Source organism: Tupaia chinensis, unplaced genomic scaffold (assembly GCF_000334495.1).
Source record: "Tupaia chinensis unplaced genomic scaffold, TupChi_1.0 Scaffold148557_1, whole genome shotgun sequence".
NCBI classification, from domain to species: Eukaryota; Metazoa; Chordata; class Mammalia; order Scandentia; family Tupaiidae; genus Tupaia; species Tupaia belangeri.
In genome coordinates this window covers 1,398,496-1,421,640 of record NW_006208406.1, presented here as the reverse complement: position 1 = coordinate 1,421,640, position 23,145 = coordinate 1,398,496, and the positions used below count along the sequence as shown (strand labels likewise).

At 47.0% G+C, this 23,145-nt stretch overlaps 1 protein-coding gene and 2 pseudogenes across 1 annotated transcript in view; 1 reads left to right on the top strand and 2 right to left on the bottom strand.

The window, feature by feature from the left end:
• Positions 1-359, bottom strand: part of LOC102476229 (protein SDA1 homolog) — a 4,255-nt pseudogene extending 3,896 nt beyond the window's left edge.
• Positions 360-4,484: 4,125 nt separating this feature from the next.
• Positions 4,485-5,197, top strand: LOC106734097 (60S ribosomal protein L27-like; annotated as a pseudogene).
• Positions 5,198-5,965: 768 nt separating this feature from the next.
• GPT2 (glutamic--pyruvic transaminase 2) overlaps positions 5,966-23,145 on the bottom strand; it is a 46,877-nt gene continuing 29,697 nt past the window's right edge. Inside the window, exons 7-11 of the mRNA XM_006170464.2 lie at positions 20,706-20,842; positions 14,683-14,857; positions 11,969-12,124; positions 10,809-10,921; positions 5,966-8,464 (exon numbers count right to left, since the gene is read on the bottom strand). Coding sequence (XP_006170526.1) covers positions 8,374-8,464; positions 10,809-10,921; positions 11,969-12,124; positions 14,683-14,857; positions 20,706-20,842 — 672 coding nt within the window. The 3' untranslated portion in view covers positions 5,966-8,373. The remainder of the gene's footprint in view (positions 8,465-10,808; positions 10,922-11,968; positions 12,125-14,682; positions 14,858-20,705; positions 20,843-23,145) is intronic.

The window sequence follows — 23,145 nt, the reverse complement described above, 5'->3', positions numbered from 1 at the left end:
GAGAAATCAGCCCCCCTCAGGGGCGATGGCAACAACGCAATCCCTTCTCTTCCATTCTCCTCTCGGGATCTTGGGAACACATGCACACGTGCCCAGCATGAGTTTAAGCCACCGGGTCCAGGACTCAAACCGCGATCGACTACATGGGAATCCAGCGACATAGCCATTATGCTAACTGCTGGTCCCACCAGTTCTGTCAGTTCTTTGCTGGGCTTATTTGGTTGTAATTTGAAAATCTCCACATTGGATTTATAGTGATTATACTGCTACAGAAACTTGATGTAGATTGGCGAGTCCTGCTTGATCAGATTTTGTAATTGAGGGAAGTTGCTGGGCGGCTTGTTGTTTCTGGTGGACATGTTGGCCGCCAGCTGACACAGTGGGCAGTTCTAATAAAACCTGCATTGCCTTGTCCCAACAGCCGCCATAGACTCGTGCTTCCGAGTGTGACAAGAAAGAGCACACAGGGCACTTGGCAGGTGGCGCCATATTGGCTTCTAAAATGACGGGATTTTTTTTTTCTTAAGTCGAAAATGAAATCTCAATAGGAATGCCAGCTGATCTGTGCCTCTTATGGAAGAGGGCTGGGTGCATGGATGGCAGTAAGTTTCATCTTCTTTTTCCTTGGGAGGGAGTCACCTAGCCTGAGGGCAGGAGGATCAAAGGCAAGGATTTCTAGCAGACCTCCCAAGGCACTAAAGAGAGGTGGGTAGGTACTCCCCAGCCCCAAGTTTGTAGAAAATAGTGTCATTTCTGTCCTTCTCATGCCTCACCTGCGTGTAGTCATCCTTTGGTATCCTTGAGTTGGTTCCAGGACCACCCAAGGATACCAAAACCCTTGATGCTTAAGTCCCTTAAGTCAGCCCTCTGTGTCTGTGGTCATGGAGGGCCAACTATACTTCTTTTAAGCCCAGTGCCACTGGGTGGTTAGAATTTGAACATTAAATTGGTGGTCACACCGTCTGAAGATCTCTTGAGGACATTGACCATATCCACAGGTCTTGCTTATTTTTTAGAGAGAGAAAGATTTTTGCTACGGGGCGTGTGTGCCCGCTGGAGGGACAGAGAGACAGAAAGTGAGAAATCACCCCTAGGAGGAATGGCCACACTGCAATCCCTTCTCCTCCATTCTCTTCTTGGAATCTCAGGCGCATGCGCGCGCACACACACACAGGCATCCGGCATAAGTTTGAAGCTACCAGGTCCAGGACTCAAACCACGGCTATGTGGAAGACCAGCGATGTAACCATTATGCCATCCGCTGGTCCCTGCAGGTCAAGCTTTTGATTCCCCAGTCCCTAGAAATCTGCAATTCATATGAGGTTCATATGGACCATCTGCTGAAGGCTCTGCAGGTGTGGTTACAACAATTTCTACACTGAAAATAATCTAGAATAACAACTATCTTTTCCCAGTTCTATTAGATTCTAACAATAACTATACCAAGTTTGCGCCCCAGACCAGGAGGATTTTGTGTTCCTGTGTGTGTGCACATGCATGTGTACAGTGAGGGAAGATGCAGAGAGTATCTTATGGATCTGTGTCCCTTAATCACCAGTAATGACCTTCAAATCATCTTGAATACATCACTTCCTCCTCCATCCTCTAAATTAGCCCTGTGGTAAATGAATTTTTAAAAATTATTCTTTAATTAATTCTTAAAAATTCATTTTACTGTAGTTATTAAGTTTGCTATAGGGCATGTGTGCTCACCAGAGAGAGAGAGAGAGGTAAAGTGAGAAGGAAAGCCACCAGGTCCGGAACTTGATCTGTGATCAGCCATGTGGGAGACCAGCACCTTAACTACCATGCCTCCTGCTGGTTCCAGTAAATGTGTTTTGCAACCACCTCCAATTGCCTTTCCTATGGAGAATAGCTTTCTCCACCTCGATCCCTTTTTCACCTCCCCTGGTGTGTACAGGGCCAGCCTACGCACTCTTTTTTTTTTTTCCTCAGGTCATCGAAGACAGGCTTGAAGAAAGGCATGTGGACCAAGGCCTTTCCCAGAGTCCTCCCCTGGAATGTTTCAGTGTAGAGGTGGATAAGACAGGTTTTGAATTTGCCTATAACATAAGGACTGAAGTCAGTTTCTCTCCCAGTCATGTGAAAAATGTATTCTTTTTTTAATCACCGAAGGGCATTTGTGCTTGTGCTTGCTAAAGAGAGAGGGAGAGGGGCAGAACGCACCCCCAATGAGCCATGGTTACATTGCAATCTCTTCTCTTCTATTTCTCCATCCTGTTGGAAATTTGGATGCACATATACACAGACAGGGCATGTTTCTCAAGCTGCTCGGGCCGAGATTCAAACCATGGTTGGCCATGTGGGCTCCAAGTCCCTTAATCACTAGGCCAGAGGACTGACCCAATACATTCCTCTTTTCTGCTTAAGCCACTTTGAGTGGATTTCGATCACTTCCACCTGAGTCTATTTTTATTAGTTTTTTAGATTTTTGCCATAGGGCATGTGTGCTCTCTGGAGAGAAAGACAGAGGAGAAAATGAGAAGTCCTCCTCCCCCATGGATTGAGATTGCCATGCCTCAATCCTTTCTCCTCTATGCTCCTCTTGGGATTTGGGGCATGCATGCACATGTACCTGACATAACGTTCAAGCTGCTTGAACAACAGCCATGTGGGAGTTCAGCATCTTAACCACCATGCCACCTGATACAGCACACATGGGCAAGAGAGAGCACCCGCCTATGGGGCCTGGTCATACTATGATCCTTCTTCCTCCAATTTTTACCCTGTCAGGATCCTAGGCTCAGGCATACGTGCACAGCATGTTGCTGCAGGGACAGGGGTTCAAACCCCAGATGGCCACATGGTATTGGTTTTGTCTGCACAGCACTCATCTGTGGTGCCGGGTGGCTAGCCCTCAATTATTTTTTATTAAAGACATAGAAAGGTTGAGTTTTTGGGCCAGCATGTGGCATGGTGGTTGAGCTGGGGGACTCCCACATAGCCTATGGTTTGAGTCCTAGACCTGGTGGCTTACTTTCTCATTTTCTCTTTCTCTCTGGTAAGTGCATGTGCCCTATAGCAAATTTTAAAAATAATAAATTTGGGACCAGCAGTTGGCGTAATGGCTATGTCACTGAACTCTCATGTAGTTGACTGCAGTTCGAGTTCCGGACCCAGTGGCTTAAACTCATGCTGGGCACGTGTGCATGCGTGTGTGCGTGCCCAAGATCCCAAGAGGAGAATGGAGGAGAAGGGATTGCAGCGTGGCCATCCCTCCTTGTGTGTGTGTGTGTGTGTGTGTGTGTGTGATTTCTCGCTTTCTGTCTCTCTGTCTCTGTCTTTCTAGTGAGCGCATGAGCACTATAGCAAAAACCTCTCCCCTTCAAAAACAAAAATAATAATACATCACTGTAAAGTTATATGCAATCCAATGTAATATAAAGAAGATTATGATGATAATAAAAATTAAAAAAAATAATACATTTAAAAATTAAATAGATAATTTTTGGGGGGTAGGTTTTGCCTCAGGGTACATGTGCTTGCTAAAGAGAGAGAGAGACAGACAGATAGACAGTGAGAGGGAAAGTGAGAAATCATCCCCCATCGGGGGGGGAAATGACCATGTTGCAATCCTTCTCCTGGGGTCTTGGGCATGCACACGCACATACACACATACACACACACCTGGCATGAGTTTCAAGCCACCGGGTCTGGGACTCAAACCATGATTGGCCATATGGGAGTACAATGATGTAACCCAGTAATTCTTTTAAAAAATCCCAAAGGTTAGGCTTTAGGGGAAAATTTTTTTGAATTTCAAAACTACCCTTTAACTCCAAGGTCGATGGGAAAGCCTGGGTAAAATTAATGAAATCTGTTGTATAGACAACTCCCTCTTTGCCCATGGCTTCATCTCCAGTTCCAGCACCCTCCTCCAACTCCTATAAAGAACCCTTTAGTTTTTCTTAAGACCGGTGGAGTCTTGCTATGTGGCGATCCTCCTGCTTCAGCCTTCTAGTTGGGACCACTAGCAGGCACACATCTGTTTTTTTCTGTATTTTGCTTTTTTTTTAAGAGAGATTTTTGCCATAGGGTATGTGCACACAGTGGAGAGACAGAGAGACAGAAAGCGATAAATCACCCCCCCCCGGGGGGGGGATGGCCATGCCCCAATCCCTTCTCCTTCTAGAATTTTGGGCAAGTACGTACCTGTGCCCAGCCTGAGTTTTTCTTTTCTTTTTTTGGAGAGGTTTTTGCTAGAGGGCACATGCACTCGCCAAAAAGACAGAGACAGAGAGACAGAAAGTGAGAAATCACCCACGCCATAATCCCTTCTCCTCCATTCTCCTCTCAAGATCTTGGACACACACGCACACGCATGTGAGTTTAAGCCACCAGCTCCAGGACTCGAATCGTGGTCAACTACATGGGAGTCCAGTGACACAGCCATCACACCAACTGCTGGTCCCCATCTGGCTCTTTTTAAAAAAATTTTGCCAGAGGCCCTAGTGGGGGTCGAAATGGGCAAGTTCATGAAACCCGGGAAAGTCGTGCTGGTGCTGGCCGGACGCTACTCTGGATGCAAAGCCGCCATCGTGACGAACTCTGATGATGGCACCTCAGATAGCCCCTACAGCCACGCTCTTGTGGCTGCAATTGACCGCTATCCCGGCAGTGATAGCTGCCACGGGCAAGAAGAAAAGCACCAAGAGGTCAAAGATCAAGTCTTTTGTGAAGGTTTATAACCACAATCACCTCATGCCCACAAGGCCATCTGTGGATATTCCCTTAGACAAAACTGTGGTCAACAAGGATGTCTTCAGAGACCCTGCTCTTTTTTTTTTTTTTTATTATTTCATCTAATTTTGTGTATGTATGTATGTATGTATTTATTTCAGTTTGATCAGAGAGAAGGGGGACATGAGAAACCAAACCACCAGGCTCAGGACTTGAACCAAGGTCAGCCATGTGGGAGTCCAGTGCCTTTAACCAGCACACCAAAGATCAAGTCTTTTGTGAAGGTTTATAACTACAATCACCTCATGCCCACAAGGTACTCTGTGGATATTCCCTTGGACAAAACTGTGGTCAACAAGGATGTCTTCAGAGACCCTGCTCTTAAACGCAAGGCCTGGCGGGAGGCAAAGGTCAAGTTTGAAGAGAGGTACAAGACAGGCAAGAATAAGTGGTTCTTTCAGAAGCTGCGGTTTTAGATGTTTTATGTTTCAGTCATGAAAAAGGTGGGAAAAAATATTTTGCCAGAGGGCACATATGCTCACCAGAGACAGAGAGAGAGAAGAAAGTGCCCCCGATGGAAAATGGTTGTGCCACAATCCCTTCTCCATCCTATCAGGATTGGGGGCATGCAGGCATATGTGTTAGTCATGCTTCCCAAGCCATCAGTATGAGACTTGAACCACAGGGTCAGCCATGTGGGATCTGGCTGCCTTAACCACCCTGAGCCCAGCTCTTTTTATAGACAAGAGTTTTGCTACATTACTCAATCCAGCCTTGAACTTAACTTGCAATCTTCCTGCCTCAAGACTCCTTGAGTCACTCAAATGACAGGTTCAGGGCAACATACCCTACCATTATCTTGAACTGGGAAATGAACCCATATCTAAGGTCCCAGCCTGCAGAGCACAACAGCTTAGCAGCAACACCACTGCAGTCAGGCCAGAAGCTGTGTAAGACCTTAGTTCACTTCCACCAGAAAGTCACGGTCTGGGTTCATTTAACAACTTTCTATTACAAAGAATACATGAGGTTTTTCCACCTGGAGTGTAAAACAACAACAACAACAACAACCCAGCTCAGTTGTTAGGTTTACCTCTAAGAAATGAAAGCTGAGAAGCTATGACTGCAGTTTGTAGTTTTGAGGGGGTAGGGGGGGCTCCTTATTGTGTAGGAATGTAAACAAATGACAAAGAGTAAAGACATAAAATCTGTGATGTCCACTCAAGTTTTAGATTTAAATGACAAGGAAAGTTAAACACAGTCACCATTTTGGACACATATTTTATTTAGAAATTTCCAGTAGAGCTATCATTAAGTACCTTTGTCAGGAGATGCCTGTGAGAACCAAGCTTAGAAAGCAACCACAGGCAGCATCTGCTCTTCCTGAAAACTCCACACACGAGAACAGAAACAACCAGCCCGGCCTGGACATGTAAGCTGAGGGCCACCGAGGCACAGCCCAGCATGGCTTCCCTGGTGTCACCCATGTGCAGATCTGGACGAACAACAGAAACCTCATCGGTGTAGTAGAGTCAAAGAGCAACCTCAAATGACAACTTTCTCCGGTGGTGTCCAACTGGAAAGGCACCGGTATAGAATCTATAGAAAATCGAATTGATCATCAATAGCGTTCCTACCTGAAGTGAACCTCCTAAAGTAGCTGACCTTATTCATTTATTTTAAAAGCAAACCAAGTGTATATAGCATCTTTTAAAAAATCATGTAAACGTTGCAAAGTTTTTAGGGATTATTTATAATCTGAAGAGACTTATAAAAAATTACAGGACATGTTAAGACTATAAATACTAATCCTCCCCACCCATGAAAAAAGCAACCATTACAAAAATATAAAAAATATACTAGCTTCTACTATTTAACTTTTCCGCCAGAAATCTCATGACTCTGGGACACATCCTGGTTTATATACCCTACAACAAGCACAAGTGCAATTTTTATTCAATTCAATATTTTAAGGAAGGAAAAGTTTCCCAACATTCCCTTTTGTTATTTGAGATTGTGGCTACTTCTTCTGGAGGGACTGCAATGCAATGCTTGTGAGTAATGACAGTTTGCACTGAGTCCTGCATTCCCCTGCACGGACCCATGTGGAAGTTGTAGCACAGTGGGTTTTGCCTTCCAGCAACCTTCCAACTCCTTAGACCATTTGAGTTTCTCTCCCTAGCTCCTTTAATTCCATTTTGAGGACTTGCTGGATGCCTGGGCTACTGGGCTGGTTGTGGTTTCCCTGACTTCCCACTGGGAGAGGCGGACAGCAATAGGGAGGGCTCCTGGTGATAAGGAAGCAAGTACTAAGCCAGCTGCTGCCCTAGCACTGCATCCTTGGAGTGTGGGTTGGGCCCTGCCCAGGTTTGCTAGTGTCAGGGAAGCTGCACGCTTGGGAGATGACACCCTCCTGGCCTAGAGAGATGCTGATGCCACAGGACGGAGTCTGCAGAGTCTGGGAGGGGAGCCAGCAGCTAATGCAAAGGCAAAACATTCTGCATGAAGGTAAAACACTTCAATAAACTTCAAATCAGATCCCACTTACCCCTGCACAGCAGTCAAGCCACCAGGCACTTTTACCAATGAAGAGTTAGGAAATGGACCCGATTCTGTTTGGAACAGTTTAAGAAACTACAGGGGCTTGCTTGTTGGTAAAGTCCTTGAGGATCCCCTTCCCCTCCTGGATTAGGACATTTTCAGTCTTTGTTGTCCCTGCTGCTGCTAGCAGAGGGCTTGGAGTAAAAGACTGAGTCAAGCCCTAAAGAGAGATCTGATTGGATAACCCATGGGGTGGATCCACACAGCACAGCCAAGAGCCCCTCATTAACCAGGATACCGCCAGCTGTACCATGTGTCCCTGAAGTCTAGGAAGACCTCTTGGACAGAACACCCAGCCTAAGCATGTTCAAGAGAAACCTTCATTTCCAAAGACCTCCATGTGCAGACTCCTCATTACTTGCTGCACTGCTCAGAAGTGGAGACCTGGTTCAACCTGGAACCTGGCTCACACCCATTCCTCCCCTGTAGGTCTGACCTTGGCCGTAGCCCCTCCCATGTCCATCACAACCTAGCCTGGCATCTTGTCCAACCTGTGCGCTACTGCCCTCATCATCTTGACTAAGATGGGCTGCCTGCTACAAGGCTAGGATAGCAGACCCTCTCTGGACTCTACTGGACTTCAGGGTTCTACTGTTCAAAGGACTAGATTTTCACACCACTAGGGTTTATTTCATTGCTCACACTGGTGTATGGGATGCCCAGTTTTCACCATGGTGATGTTCTACATTTCCTGATACCTGCTTGTTTCTCCAGATCTGAAACTCCTCACCCAACACACCTTGGTTGTTCAAAACCCCACATGAGCTTTCCAAAAGCAACAACAATAACAGATTCAGAGAACCCTGGTCATATCTACTAAGCCGGTCCCCTCTACTTTGGTTACATCAAAAAAGACAGGGCTTCTGGGACAGGGTGAATTCACATTTGCTCAGAAGAGAAGTGCTCCCAACATCAAGGCACAAAGAAAGAAGTCTCCTGGGGCAAAATGATGATGAACGCAACCAGTGACCTCTGTGAGGCCTGAGGCAGAGCCACTGGGGAAGGTGAGTTCAGCCTGGCCAGGGTAGGCAGGCCCGAAGGAGGGGTCTCCCTCGGAGGACCGAGGCATCCTCATGCATACTTTTCCAGGAACTTTATGTGAAAGTCCTTCACCTTCTGGAGCACCGTCTTCAGCTTCTCCACTGGAGGGAGAATGGTCATTCTGTCAGGAAAGAGAAGAGTATCAGACTGGCTTCTCTGGAGAAGGGGGCAGAGGTGAATTCTGCAGCTCATCTTTCAGTTCTGGGAGTGAAGGCAAAGAGGGAAGCTGTGTGGAAGGGGACAGTCTGCTTTGTCCACCTTGCCAGCTCCAGTCCCTGGAGAGAGCCTGGCTCTTTCCCCCAATTCAAACATTTACTTTTTTAGGCTTTTGCTATAAGGTGTGTGCACTCGCTACAGAGAGACGGAGAGAAGGAAAATGAGAAATCAGCCCCCAGGGGGGATGGCCACACCACCATCCCTTATCCTCCATTCTCCTTTGGAGATTTTGGACACACATACACTCATGCCTGGCATGTTTTTCAAGCTACCAGGCCTGGTACTCGAACTGTGGAATCAGCCATGTGGGACCCGGTACCTTTACCACCACACTACCTGCTGGCCCCACACATTTACTTTTTACCCAAGGAATACATGTGGACAAAAGCAATCAACTGGGAAAGTATTTAAGCTAAGATGCATCCACTCACTACCACCGAAGGCTTGTATGACATTTTAAAAAAATTTTTGAGAAATTTTTGCTATAGGGCTTGCCATAGAGACAGAGAGAAAAAGCAAGAAATCACACCCCAGGGGGGATGACCACACCACAGTCCCTTCTCCTCCATTCTCCTCTTGGGATTTTGGGCCTGTATGCACATGAGTCCTGTTTTTTTGTTTTTTTTTTTAAATTATTATTTATTTTTTAAAGAGTTATTGATTGATTGATTGATTGATTAGAGAGGTTTTTGCTATAGGGTATGCACGCTCGCCAGAAAGAAAGAGAGAGACAGACAGACAGAAAGCAAAAAATCACCCTCCAGGGAGGATGGCCACGCTGCAATCCCTTCTCCTCCATTCTCCTCTCAGGATCTTGGGCATAAACACACACACACCCGGCGTTCAAGCCACCAGGTCCGGGACTCAAACCATGGTCGACTACATGGGAGTCCAGCGACATAGCCATTACACTAACTGCTGTTCCCAGAATGATTTTATTTAACTTTATTTATTTATTTATTTATTTAAATTTGATCAGAGAGGGACAGAATGAGAGAGACAGAGGGAAAGTGAGAAAGCAAGCCGCCAGGTCTAGGACTTGAACTATAGTCAGTCATGTAAGAGTCCAGTGCTCTTAACCACCATGCCACTTGCCAGCCCCCCGGTGTGAGTTTTAAGCTGCTGGGTCTGGGACTCGAACTTCAGTTGACTACGTGGGAGTCCAGTGATGCATGTAACCATTATACCATCTGCTGGTCCCTTGCATGATGTTTTGACTGGAGCATAAAACTTTTTCTAGAGTGTGACTCTTGCTCTTTCCTACAGAGTGAGGAAGTGTCCAGTGTCTTGCTGGACAGGACTTTTTCATCTCTGCTGGCCAGTGTGCAACAAGACAACCTCCTGTCACATCTCTCCCTCCAAAAGAAATGTCCTAGTTGCCATGGTAACTGACAGCTCCCTCCAATCCCATCAATATGCGCCAACCACAGAGGCAGCCTTCTTGGTTAGGCCACTTTTTCAATGAACCAGAAATCCCTGAGGGAAGCCTGAGTAAGGGAGAAAGGCCAAGCAGACAAGGTTAGTCCATCAGGAGGATATAAACCATGACCTTGACTAAGCCAATACTTGGCTCCAGGTGTTAGCAGCTCATGACATCCCTATTTTTAGCATCTGCCCCAGGAGACATCTGAGAGTGACATGCACGGAGAAGGTGCTGTTCTGAACAGGATGAACTTCAGTGGGAAAACCTTGCTGAGCCCAGCCAGCTGGGCTCTGGGAGCCAGTGTTCCTTCTGCACAGGAAGCAGGGTGGGGAGCTGTGAAAGGCACCACAGTAAGCAGAGCTAATTCCCGTGTGTGTTGCATGCGGCATCTCAGCAGGCTTTGGGGCTCACAGGCAGACAGTGGTGCAGTAGAGGTGCTATCAACACCTACTATGTGCCAGGCACTGTTCAAGCACCTGGGTGCTATGGGCAGCTATCGTGGAGTAAGGGACAGAGAAATAAGGAAGACACATACCACTGGGATGTTTCAGAGGGTAATGTAATAGATGGGAGCAGCAGAGAGGAGATTCAGGACCTCAAGGAAGCCCTCTCAGAGGAAATGGTCCTGGAGTCCACCCTGTCTTCCTTCCCCTGGGCAAAGGGTCTGAGCTTGGCTCTGCCGCAGGACAGAACAAGGGGGATGGCAGGGGTGCAACTCGAGGGAGGACAGGGGTTCCACACCTCTCAGTCTCTGAGGCTAGCTCTGTGTCCCACGTTTCCCTGGATAGACTGGGACCAGCGTGCTGGTGCAGGGAGAACTCTGTACCTGAAGTGGTAGGTGCCTTCCCTCTGACCGAAGCCGCTGCCAGGCACAACGCAGATGCCGGTCTCCTCCAGGAGCTTCATGCAGTAGAACATGTCTGGGGCCATTTTATGTGCCTGTGAGGGCAGGGCAGAGATGATTCATTCCCGGCTTTGCTCTATACACACACATCATTAAAAACTCAAAGCCAGTCCCTCCTCCCATGCAGAGAGCCCTTCTCTTTTCCCTCCCTGGAGGGCCAAGGCAGGACCCCAGGACACTGCTGGTAGCTGTGCAGACAACAGGGCACCTGAAGGCAACTGCAGAACAGCCAGGCTAGGGTGCTTCTGCTCTTGGTCGGGGAGTCAGAGCTACTGCCTTCACACCCCATCCCCAGGCAGCTTGCCTGGCACATCTCACTGCTAAGCCATTCACTGTTCAGAGAATGGGGACCTGAGGTCTGGGCCGCAGGGGCTTTCGGGAAACAATCCTCCTTAGGAATATTCTTCACTCTTCTCCCCACATGGTCTGCAAGGCTGCCACCCGGGGAGCCTGTTGAGTATAGAGTCTCGAGTTCTAGCACAAAGGACTCTGAGTCCATAGGTCCAGGTAGAATATAGGCTTTGAATGCTTAGCCAGGTGTTCAGGAGGTCTGGGGGTGGGATGAGGACACCCCACTTTCACAAACAATGCTCAGTCCTTGGTCCTCTAAGTGGGCTCTGAGTAGCCCCAGAGAGCTTGCTGGAAATGCAGAATCTCAGGTCTCTCAGACTTAGTGAGCCCAGAACTGGCATTTTAACGAGGCCCCAGGTGACTGGTGTATACACTTCAGTTAGTGAGGCATTACTCTAGGACAGTGGCCAGGAGGAGAAGACAGCTCCCGTTGCTTCCCCAGCTTTGCATCACACTGGCCACCTCCCTCTGGAGTAGAAACCTTTACGGGGCCGGATCAGCACCTCTGGCCTCAGGCACCTCACATCTGCTCCATCACCACAGCACGCTGCTGGGGCTGGGTGTTTGACAACTTGTCATTTCTACCTAGTAAATACCGTCTGGCTGAGAAGTCCATAGAGCTCAGGACGTCTCAGGTCAGCACCTTTGCTCCCCATGGTGTGAGAAGCAGCCTCTGACCTAGCCATTTGAGTGAACCCCATGAGAAAGCCCCCCAGCCCAGGGTCCCAGACCTGAGCTGCCTCCACAGCTTTGGCAGGGAGGAAGATCCGAGGAAAGGCATACATGGCTCCCTGCAGGGGGTTGCAGTGAATTCCCGGGACTTGGTTAAACAGGTCTTCTGTCAGCTTCGCTTTTTTGGCCAGATTCCCTAGAACGGACTCCTTCTCCTAATGGAGACAGAGAAAGCACAGGAGTTAGCACCTCTGCACGAGGACTGCTCCAGGAGAACTAGACGTATTGACAAAAGGTGAGCTTGTGTGAGCTTGAGTATGGCAAACCAGGGAGGTGAGTGGGACATGGATCTCCTGAAAAGAATTTCCACGATGCTCAGTCTAGGAGTCTGTCACATGCCCTGGGGTGTAGGGCGCATGAGTACACAGGGAGTTCTAGGCCACATAGTAGGTCCTGGGTAGCCTGTGTCACAGGTTCTATTCTTGTTCCAGGTTATTCCTGAAAACAAGAAAAGCCAGTCCTTGCCCACCAGCCTTAATGGACTTGGCTCTACATGGAACACCCTAGAACGTATTTTTAGTAGGAGTCATGGCTCCTTCTGTACACAGGTCTCATCACCTCATTTTAGAAACCACCCCTGCCCACTCTGTCTGAATGGGGTGCATGGAGCATAAAACTCAGGCAGAGTAAATTGATCAGTGCTTGGACATGTGCCCAAAGCCACAGCAGACATTCACGGCTTCTGCAAGTACTTGTGAGAAATAATAAAAAAGTGTGAGCCTGCAGGTGAGTGGATAAACTAATGTGGTACAGGTTAAGCATCCCTAATCCAAAAATATGAAATCCAAAATGCTCTAAAATCCTAGTTTTTGAGTGTAGATGTGATGTCACAAGTGGAAAATTCCACACCTGACCTGATGTGACAGGTCACAGTCAAATGCTACAATATAAAAATATTGTATAAAATTACCTTCAGGCTAATAAATATTGTGCCTCCATTCTCCTCTCGGGATCTTGGGCACGTACGCACATGCGCCCAGTATTAGTTTAAACCACAGGGTCCAGGACTTGAACCACGGTCAAGTGCAAGGGAGTCCAGTGACATAGCTATTATGTTAACTACTGGTTCCACCAAATCAGAACATTTCTGATTGCAAGCATTTTTTCTTTTTTTTTTTTGAGAGCTTTTTGCTATAGGGCACGTGCGCTTGCCAGAAAGAGACAGAGAGACAGAAAGCGAGAATTCACCCCCTAGGGGGGATGGCCATGCTGCAATCCCTTTTCCTCCATTCTCCTCTCAGGATCTTGGGTACGCACGTACACATGCCTGGTGTGAGTTTAAGCCACCGGGTTCAGGACTTGAACCATGGTCAAGTACATGGGAGTCCAGAGACATAGCTATTACGCCAACTGCTGGTCCCACCAAATCAGAACATTTCAGATTGCAAGCTTTTTTTTTTTTTTTCGGAGAAGTTTTTGCTATAGGGCATGTGCACTTGCCAGAAAGACAGAGAGACAGAAGGCGAGAAATCACCCCCACCCGGGGGGATGGCCACACTACAATTCCTTCTTCTCCGTTCTCCTCTTGGGACCTTGGGCATGCATGCACATGTGCCTGGTGTGAGTTTAAGCCACCAGGTCCAGGACTCGAACCGCGGTCAACTACATGGGAGTCTAGTGACATAGCCATTATGCCAACTGCTGGTCCCAATTGCAAGCATTTTGGATAAGGAATACTCAACCTGTATATCTCTACCATGGAACACTCAGTTGATACATGCTATGACATGGGTGAACCTTAGGATGTTAAGTGAAATAAACCAGTCACAGAAAGATAACTACTATAGGATTCCACTTACATGAGGTACCTAGAAGAGGTGAGTGCACAGAGACAAAATGTAGAATGGTGCTTGCTGGGGTGGAGAGGGGAGAATGAGGAGTTAGTGTTAACAGGTATGAAGTTTCAGTTTGGGATGATGAAAAATTTCTGGGGGCCAGTGGGTACTGTAGTAGTCTATGCTGGACTCCCACATGGATAACCACAGTTTTTGAGTCCTGGACCTGGCAGCTTTAAATCATACCAGACATGTGTGCGTGTGTGCCCAAAATCCCAGGAGAAGGGATTGTGGTGTGGCCATCCCCTCTGGAGGGTGATTTTTGCTCTCTCTCTTCGTCTCTTTTGTGAGCGCATGTGCCCTATAGCAAAAAAGTTCTAGAGTTGGACAGTGGTGATGGTTGCACATCAATGTGAAGATCTTTGATGCTTAGAAAAAAGATGAAAGTTTGCTCAAGTTGAGAGCTGATTTCCATGCTACCTGACCCATAAACTCTTTTAAGTGAGCCTGAGTTGGGTTTCTGTCACTTGCAATCGAAAGGGTCCTCACTGGAATTCATGGAGCTGTGAGGATGCCTGGTGAGGCCAGACACAGGCCCATAGCCGAGTCAAGGACCTGTCATCCATTTCCCTCCCCCTTTCTCATTTCACAACAGAATTCCCCCTTGGAGCGTTAACAGGACACAAGGCCCTTCTTTCAGAGTGCCTGCCCACCTGTGGCGATCACAGACGAGGAAGGGGAAGGGTTCACACACCCCATACACAGTCACAGTTCTCTCACTTCAGAACACAGTCCAACAGCATCCTGCGACTGAACCAACTCATGGGGGTGGTTTAGGCACCAAGACGACATGATCATCCCCTGGAGGCCACATTCAGCTGGTTATGGGCTACACAGGAACTCTGACTCTGGGGGCAACAGTGAGGTGGATGGGTCACAACAGACTCATTTTCAAAGGACTCCTCTCCTGGCACCGGGGGGTTCACGACAATGTCCATGGCAGCCTGTCCAGATACTGGTGGACACAGACGCACGGAGAGTAGCTTTACCAGCTGGCCCTTAATCTCAGGGTGCAGATTGATCACCTCCATGTAGCCTCCTCTGTAGCCACACCTGGAAGGTTGATGAGAGGAAGATGACCTGTTACAGAAAGACTCGAACAAAGTACAGACTGGATAGCCAGGATCTGTAACCATCCAACAGCAAATGCCAGGTGTGACTAGGTTCTCACCAATCAAAGGCGATGAAAGTGGTATGTATAAATTTCTTTCTTTAGCAGGCAGGTGGCATGGTGGCTAAGGCACTCAACTCCCACATGGCTAACCACGGTTCAAGTCCTGGACCTGGTGGCTTGCTTTATCACTTTCCTTCTCTCTCTCTAGTCAAATTAAATAACAATAACAATAATAATAATAAGTAAAAGTAAATGAGGTAATTTTAAAAAATTTACTTCTTTAAGGAAAGAGCACGTGTTTTACTTTCTCTCTTTCCCTTTTTCCACTTCCTAAGAGATGGAGATGCTGGAGTACTAATCTCAGCCCTAGAGATGAACAGCAGATACTGAGAAGGCAGAGCCATTGCCATGGTCCTTGAAAGACTTCAGGAACAGAGCCTGCCCTGGGCTGCCCCTACCTCTAGATGGTTACAATGTACTTCATAATAATAATACTTCTATCTTGCTTGAGCTGCTGTATTTTGAGGCCTTTTTTGTTACAGTAGCTTAACCGAAAACCTCCTAGGTGGTTAAGGCTGCTGGATTCCACACAGCCAACTGAGCAGTTTGAATCCCAGACTCTGTAACCTGAAAAACACATTGGGTATGTGTGTATGTGTGCCCAAAATCTAGAGGAGAATGGAGGAGAAGGAAATCACCATCCAGGGGTCATGGCCATACCATAATCCCTTCTCCTTCATTTTCTTCTTGGGATTTTGGGCATGCACACACATGTACCCAGTGTGAGTTTTAAGCTGCCAGGCCCAGGACTTGAACTGAAGTAGACTATGTGGGAGTCCAGTGATGTAATCACTAGCTATCTGCTGGGCCCTAATAATAATTATTTTAAAAAAGTCTTTCTGAGCCAGCTAGTGGCCTGGTAGATAAAGGAAGCTGGATACCATATGACTGATCACGTATTTCAAGTACTGGACCTGGTGGCTTGAAAATCATTCTGGGTGCATGTGAATGCATGCCAAAAATCCTGACGAAGGCGTCCAGTGATGTAATCACTAGCTATCTGCTGGGCCCTAATAATAATTATTTTAAAAAAGTCTTTCTGAGCCAGCTAGTGGCCTGGTAGATAAAGGAAGCTGGATACCATATGACTGATCACGTATTTCAAGTACTGGACCTGGTGGCTTGAAAATCATTCTGGGTGCATATGAATGCATGCCAAAAATCCTGACGAAGGCAAAATGGAGGAGAAGGGATTGCAGCGTGATCAGCCCCATAGTGGGAACTTTTTTCCCCCTTTGTCTCTCCTTGTCCCCAGGACTCTCTCTAGTGAGAATATGTGGTCTCTGGTTAAAAAAAGGGGGAAAACAAAAGTCTATATGGAAATCAGCAGATGGCATAATGGTTACATTGATGGACTCCCACGTAGTCAACTATGGTTGAGTCCCAGATCCAGAAACTTCAAACTCATGCTGGGCACGTGTGCATGTGTGCCCAAAATCCCTAGAAGAGAATGAAGAAGGGATTGTGGTGTGGCTATCCCCCAGGAGTGATTTCTCACTTTCTGTTTTTCTAGCAAGCACACACAATTTACAACAAAAGTCTCTCTTTAAAAAAACAAAACAAAACGCCTATTTGGCATAACCCAGTTCAAGGTAAGTATCTATAACTTATAGCTAGAAGAATCCTACAAACACAGAGACAAATCATGTGAAAATAAATTAATAAGTTGAGACTGGGGTTAGCAGGTAGCATGGAGGTTAAGGTGGTTGGATACCACAAAGCTGACTTCATGGTTTGAGTCCCAGACTTGGTGGCTTGAAAATCATGCTGAGAAGCTTGAAAATCTGGAGAGGAGAATGGAGGAGGATGGCAGCATGGTGGGGGGTGATTTCTTACTTTCTCTCTCTCTCTCCCTTTCTGGCAAATTGCACATGCCCTATTGCTAAAAAAAAAAGAAAAAGAAAAAAAAAAGAAAGAAAGAAAGAAAAGAAAAGTTAAGATCACATAATGAGTTAAAAAATATCTTCTGGGATCAAATTAGCAACAACGACCACACTTTCTAGAACTTTGCCTCCTTGTCTGGTCTGACTGCCACTGTCCAGACCAATTATCACAGAAATGCAGGCACCCTGAGACAGGACCTCTTGTTACTTTCCTCTGTGTTTCCCCGACCCCCAACTTCAAACATGATGAGATCTTCAATTAAGTGCTTTTCAGACCAGCAATGGCTCAACTAAACTGGCAAAGAAAGATTCCCATCTGATTCCTGGACTGGACTATCTAAAGAGGGAAGATAATTTCTGGTATTTCAGGAAAGTTTCCCAAAACAAAAATTAAAAGAACTTTGTTTAATCCTCTGCTGATGAGCAGAGAATCAAACTGAGAAAAGCAGTCTAATCCTAGCTAATTAGGATTGGAGGACAATGGGGCAGAACTCAGAACACCAACAATCTGGGGGACCGATTTATGAAGTAATCAATAACAGAGATAGAGAGGCAGAGAGGTATGTGATACACATGCCCTAATTTGATAAATGAGTTCAAGAGACCAGCAGTTAGAGTATTGGCTATGTCGCTGGACTCCCACGTAGTCGACCGCAGTTCGAGTCCTGGACCCGGTGGCTTAAACTCACGCCAGGCACGTGTGCGTGCGTGCCCAAGATCCCAAGAGGAGAATGGAGGAGAAGGGATTGCGGTGTGGCCATCCCCCCTGGGGGGGGGGTGATTTCTCGCTTTCTGTCTGTCTGTCTCTGTCTGTCTGGTGGGGGCACATGCCCTATAGCAAAAACCTCTTCAAAAAAAGAAAAAAAAAAAGAGTTCAAAGAGAACAGATCTCTTCAGGAAAAGAATTTCACAAATACATGAAAGTCTAGCAAGGAGCCACTAGCACTGCTCCTGGGGTAGACCAGAAAGACTAGCTAAAATTAACCCCATGTCTATATCAAATAAAACCAATAACAGAGTGGCAACCATCACAATGAAACAGTTCCCTTGATCTGACTAAAATATTTCTTTAAACTTCACAGTTACACTGGCTTCCAGCATAACAGACAAGAATCCCCCTCACACTGATGCCTAGTGCATAGGGAAACCCTGATGATGGGAATGAATGTCCTCAGCTATAAACGCACTCGTCCTTCCCTCTCAGTCTCCTTTCAGGTTCTTCCTCTCCTCCAACCTCTGAGCAGTGGGGACCCAGGTCCATTGTTTTGGACTTCTTCTCCCTTTCTCTTTTTTAATTTTTTGCCAGGAGAGAGAGAGGGAGAAAGCCACAATCCCTTTTCCATTTCTCCATCCTGTTGGGATTTGGGGCATGCACATGCCTGTGCCTGGTGTGTTTTTAAAGCCAACGAGGCCAGGACCCAAAGCACAGTTGGCCATATGGGATCCAGCTCCCTTAATCACTAGGCTACGGGGCCAGCCCTCTTTAGATCTCTTCTCTACTCTGGTTCCACATTAAAACACACCCACAGGCTGCTACCAATTATGGCCAAGGGGGTAGAGACCCTCTAGCCAGAGGGAAAGAAAGGAAGAAAAAAAAAAAAGCTGAGATCACATAATAATAATAAAAAAAGAACCTCAGAGCATGACCAGGCCCCATGGTAGGGACTTTTCCCCTTTCTCTCTTTCTCTCCTTGTCCCTATGGCACGCACAGGTGCTCAAGGCCACCCTGCAGTGCGTGTGTGTCATGAGGCCCAGCCATAAACAGCCCAGCCAGCTTCCAACAGCCTTACAATTCATTAACTGACATCTCCCGAATTTAAATCTGCTCGCTGTCAACACTGATCTGCAGACTTGTAATCCATCCCTATCTGGAGGTCAAACAAACATCTGTAAACCTGTTTCACCCATAGTACCTCATACGTCAGGGCCAACTCCACCCATTCTATTGTTGGAACAAAAAACTTGAGATTCATCTTTGTCTCTGTCTCACACTCATCTTTCCATCAGCAACTCATGTCAATTCCACCTTCAGATATATTCGGGTCTTCTCCCAGTCTACCCTGGTCCATGGTCTCTTGCCTGGAGGACTGTAACAGCCTCCTGACTTGAGTGGCCACTTCTGCCCCAGCCCCCACTATACAGCACCTAGAGAGGTCCAGTAAAACACAAGTCAGGTGAGGTCACACCTTTGGTTAAACCCTCCAATGGTTCCATCTCACTCAGCGTAAGAGTGAAAAGTACAGAGTAAAGCGGTGCCAGTGATCTGGCCTCCTATGACTTCTTTGGTTTCAACCCCAGCCACATTCTCCCTTGCTCATTCCTTTCCAGCTCCTCTGCTGCTCTTCCAACATGTCAAGCATGCATGTCTCAGGGCTTTTGTATGTGCCATTTCCTCTGCCTGGCACATTCTTCTCCCAAATATCAGTCGAGTTCCCTCCTTCAGGTCTTTTTTTTTTTTTTTTGGAGAAGTTTTTGCTATAGGGTGCGTGTGCTCACCAAAAAGACAGAGAGAAACAGAGAGACAGAAAGTGAGAAATCACCCCCCGGGAGGATGGCCACGCTGCAATCCCTTCTCCTCCAGTCTCCTCTTGGGATCTTGGGCATGCACACACATGCATCTGGTGTGAGTTTAAGCCACCAGGTCTAGGACTCAAACCACAGTCGGCTACATGGGAGTCCAGCGACCCAGCCATTATGCCAACTGCTGGTCCCCATCCTTCAAGTCTTAACATAAAAGCCAATTCCTCATTGTGACTGCTCTAGTCAAGCCTGTGAGCCCACCCTCACCTCTTCTCTAATTAGTTTTCTCCATAGGAGACATGATTTTACTCATTTGTTACTTCTTTCCTGGCTGGAATATAAGCTCTGTGAGGGCAGGGGTTGCTGTAGTTGGTTCACTGCTGTATCATCAGTGCCAAGAGCAACACTGGACTAATAGTACATACTCATTAAATATGACTGAATGGAAGAATACAGGACTGAAGTTGACCCTTCAGCCCCCAGGGCTACCTGGAGCTAAAGCAGCCCTGCCCAGAGCTTGATCCATCAGCCTTATAGCACCTGTTCACTCAACCTGTACCCTGGCCTCTCCAATTACAGTGTTAGAGCAATGGTGATAGGGCTGGCAGAAAACACTAAATGTTAGAAGCTGCTGTGAGAGCCTGTTTTCTTAAGAAATTTTTTGGGGGGAGGAGAAGTTTTTTTCTATAAGGCGCGTGTGCTTGCCAGAAAGACAGAGAAAGTGACAGAGTGACAGAAAGTGAGAAATCATCCTCCAGAGGGGATGGCCACACCGTAATCCCTTCTCCATTCTCCTCTTGGGATCTTGGACATGTATGCACATGCGCCTGGCATGAATTTAAGCCACTGGGTCCGGGACTCAAACCCACGATTGACTACATGGGAGTCCAGTGACATAGCCATTATGCCAACTGCTGGTCCCTTTCTTAAGAATTATAAATTTAATTTAATATTATTCTTCAATTTGACCAGAGAGTGAGCAAGAGAAAGGAAGCTGCTAGGTCTGGGACTTAAACCATGGTCGGCCATGTGGAAATCCAGTGCCTTAACCACCATGCCATCTGCTGGCCCTTGAGAGCCTGTTTTCATTTCCATCATTCATCCACAGTCTGGTTTCTTTCAAGCATGGTCTTATTTGAACCCCTATAATAGGGCTCTTCTCATACTTTTGGGCTCCTCCCTTGGGGAGGTATAACCTGTCTTCTCCTGTTTCTTAGATCAGCAGAAGCAAAAGATAATGGCAGGTTTTCCTCTGTTCAAGAGAATGAACCAGGGATCAGGGCAGAGGGGCAGGCAGCGGGTGAGAGGTGGAGGTCAACATACTCGCCCATGTAGCCCTTGGAGGTGGAGTGGAAGGAGGCGAGCTCGACGTTGTTGGAATACTCGGGCCCCATTTCATAAAGCACCTTCTTGAAGGAGTGGAACCTGCAGTCAGGAGAGTACACATTGTCCTGGTACACCTGCAGGGGAGAACATGACGAGGACAGTCATTGGAAGTCCCTCTGAGAGGACTGAGCCCACATAGGCTGCTAAGTGTGGCTGGGGCAGGGCCCCTCTAGCCTGAGAACAGGACAGGCACAGGTGCTCACAGGTGTGCACACACTCACAGGTGTGTGTCAGAAGACCCAGCCAGCCCAGTTTCTGGTACCATTTCCAGGATGAGGCAGAATGTGCCAAAGGGATTTTCCAGAATATGCAAGGAGGAAAGGCCTCAGGCTGGACGCTGAGCTTCAGACAGCTCATGAGCTCACTTGACTTCTCCCACGTTCAACCCCACCCAACCTCCAGACTTCCTTGCTACCTAGTCTGACCTAAGATGATACCAAGTGAAAACTCCCATCTTCCTCAGCACATTTCCCTCCTAAAGCACAACATTTACTCCCTTTAATGACATTAGTACTGATTGCAGTACCATACCTGTTCTCTCCCACCCTCCTACCCCCCATTTGAAGACCTAACTCTGTCGAGTTTCCTTTACAACCCTTAGTCAGTTTGGAATTACTGGGTTCTCAGGAAAGTCTTGACGCATTTTTGCATAGAAAAATATGTCATGACTTTCCTGATGACCTAATATTTTTTTTTTTTGAGAGGTTTTCGCTATAGGGCGCGTGCGCTCGCCAGACAGAGAGAGACATAGAGACAGAAAGCGAGAAATCACCCCCCAGAGGGGTTGGTCACGCCGCAATCCCTTCTCCTCCATTCTCCTCTCGGGATCTTGGGCACGCACGCACACGCGCCTGGCGTGAGTTTTAAGCCACCGGGTCCGGGACGCGAACCGCAGTTGACTATGTGGGAGTCCAGCGACATAGCCATTACGCTAACTGCTGGTTCCCATGACCTAATATTTTTTTTTTTCTGTCTACTCTTCACTGCTAGAGCAGTACCCCACACCTTTTGTTCTTCCCCTGCCCTACAGAGCCTAGCATTCACGGCAGGCACGTACCCGATTCTGTCCATTTTTTTTCTTTTTAAAGATAGGGTCTTACTCCTCTTGCATCACCCTCTTAGCTGGGCCCACAGGCACGCACCCTGGTCTTTCTTAGACAGGGTCTGCTATGTTGCCCAGGCTAGCTTTTAACTTGTGGTCCTCTTGCCTCAGCCTTCCCGAGTCACTAGAATTATAGGCATGTACCACTGCATTCAGCCTTTAGGTTGGACTGGGAATTGAACCCAGGCCTCTCTTGGTGTCTCAGGTCATGAAGAAAACTATGGATCTTTCTATTGGCCCTTCTCTCCCTTAAAAATGAAGATTCTAAGCCCATCTACCATTAATCATGGCAACAATTTGGTAGGTATTTTGCAAGTATGTGCGTGGGGATGGGTGAGGAGGTTAGGAGTAAATAAATGAAGGTAATATGATACAAGCTACATCTAACCACAACCCGCATAGAAATGAAGATGAGGGGCTAGCACGTGGTGTGGTGGTTAAGGTGCTGGACTCCCACATGGTTGACCACAGTTTGAGTCCCGGACCTGGTGGCTTGCTTTCTCACTTTACCTTTCTCTCTGTCTCTTTCTGGTCAAAATTTTAAAAATAATAATAATAACAAATAAAAAATAACTAAATAAATAATTCTTATTAAAAAAATGAAGATGAAATGAAAATAGGATATGCAGGACCAGCAGATGGCATAATGATTACGTCACTGGACTCCCACATAATAGACCAAAGTTTGAGTCCTGGACCTAGTGCTTTCAAACGCATACTATGCACATGTGCATGTGTGCCCAAAATCCCAAAGGAAAATGGAGGAAAAGGAATTGCAGTGTGGCCATCCCCCTGGGGGGGTAATTTCTTACTTTCTGTCTCTCTGGCAAGCGCACATGACCCTATCACAAAAATCTCTCTCTTAGAAAAAAGAAAGAAAACAGGAGTTGATAGAGCCTCAATTTCTTTCTCACAAAGTGAGGAAAAGAACGGGCAGACCGCAGCTCCAGAAATGGGGATTAAGAACAATGGTTATGGGGTTAAGATCTCATCCCTGTGGATTGTTTTGAGAATTAAATGAGATGGTAGATATGGAGGCACTAGGAGTCACAGAGCTGCAGCTGTGTAAGTGGGCACTAGTTGTTTCTTCTACCAGACACCCACTCTGTCTTCTCAGGGAAGGCATCTTGATTTGTCCTCAGGAAATAACCCTCCCCTGTTCTCTCCATCTGGAAGTTTGGGAAGACAAGGCAGAGATTCCACTTCTTGCTCTGTACCTGGCCAATTTGTATATTACAACCCCTAGGCCACAGTGATTGGCTCAGTAATGGATGT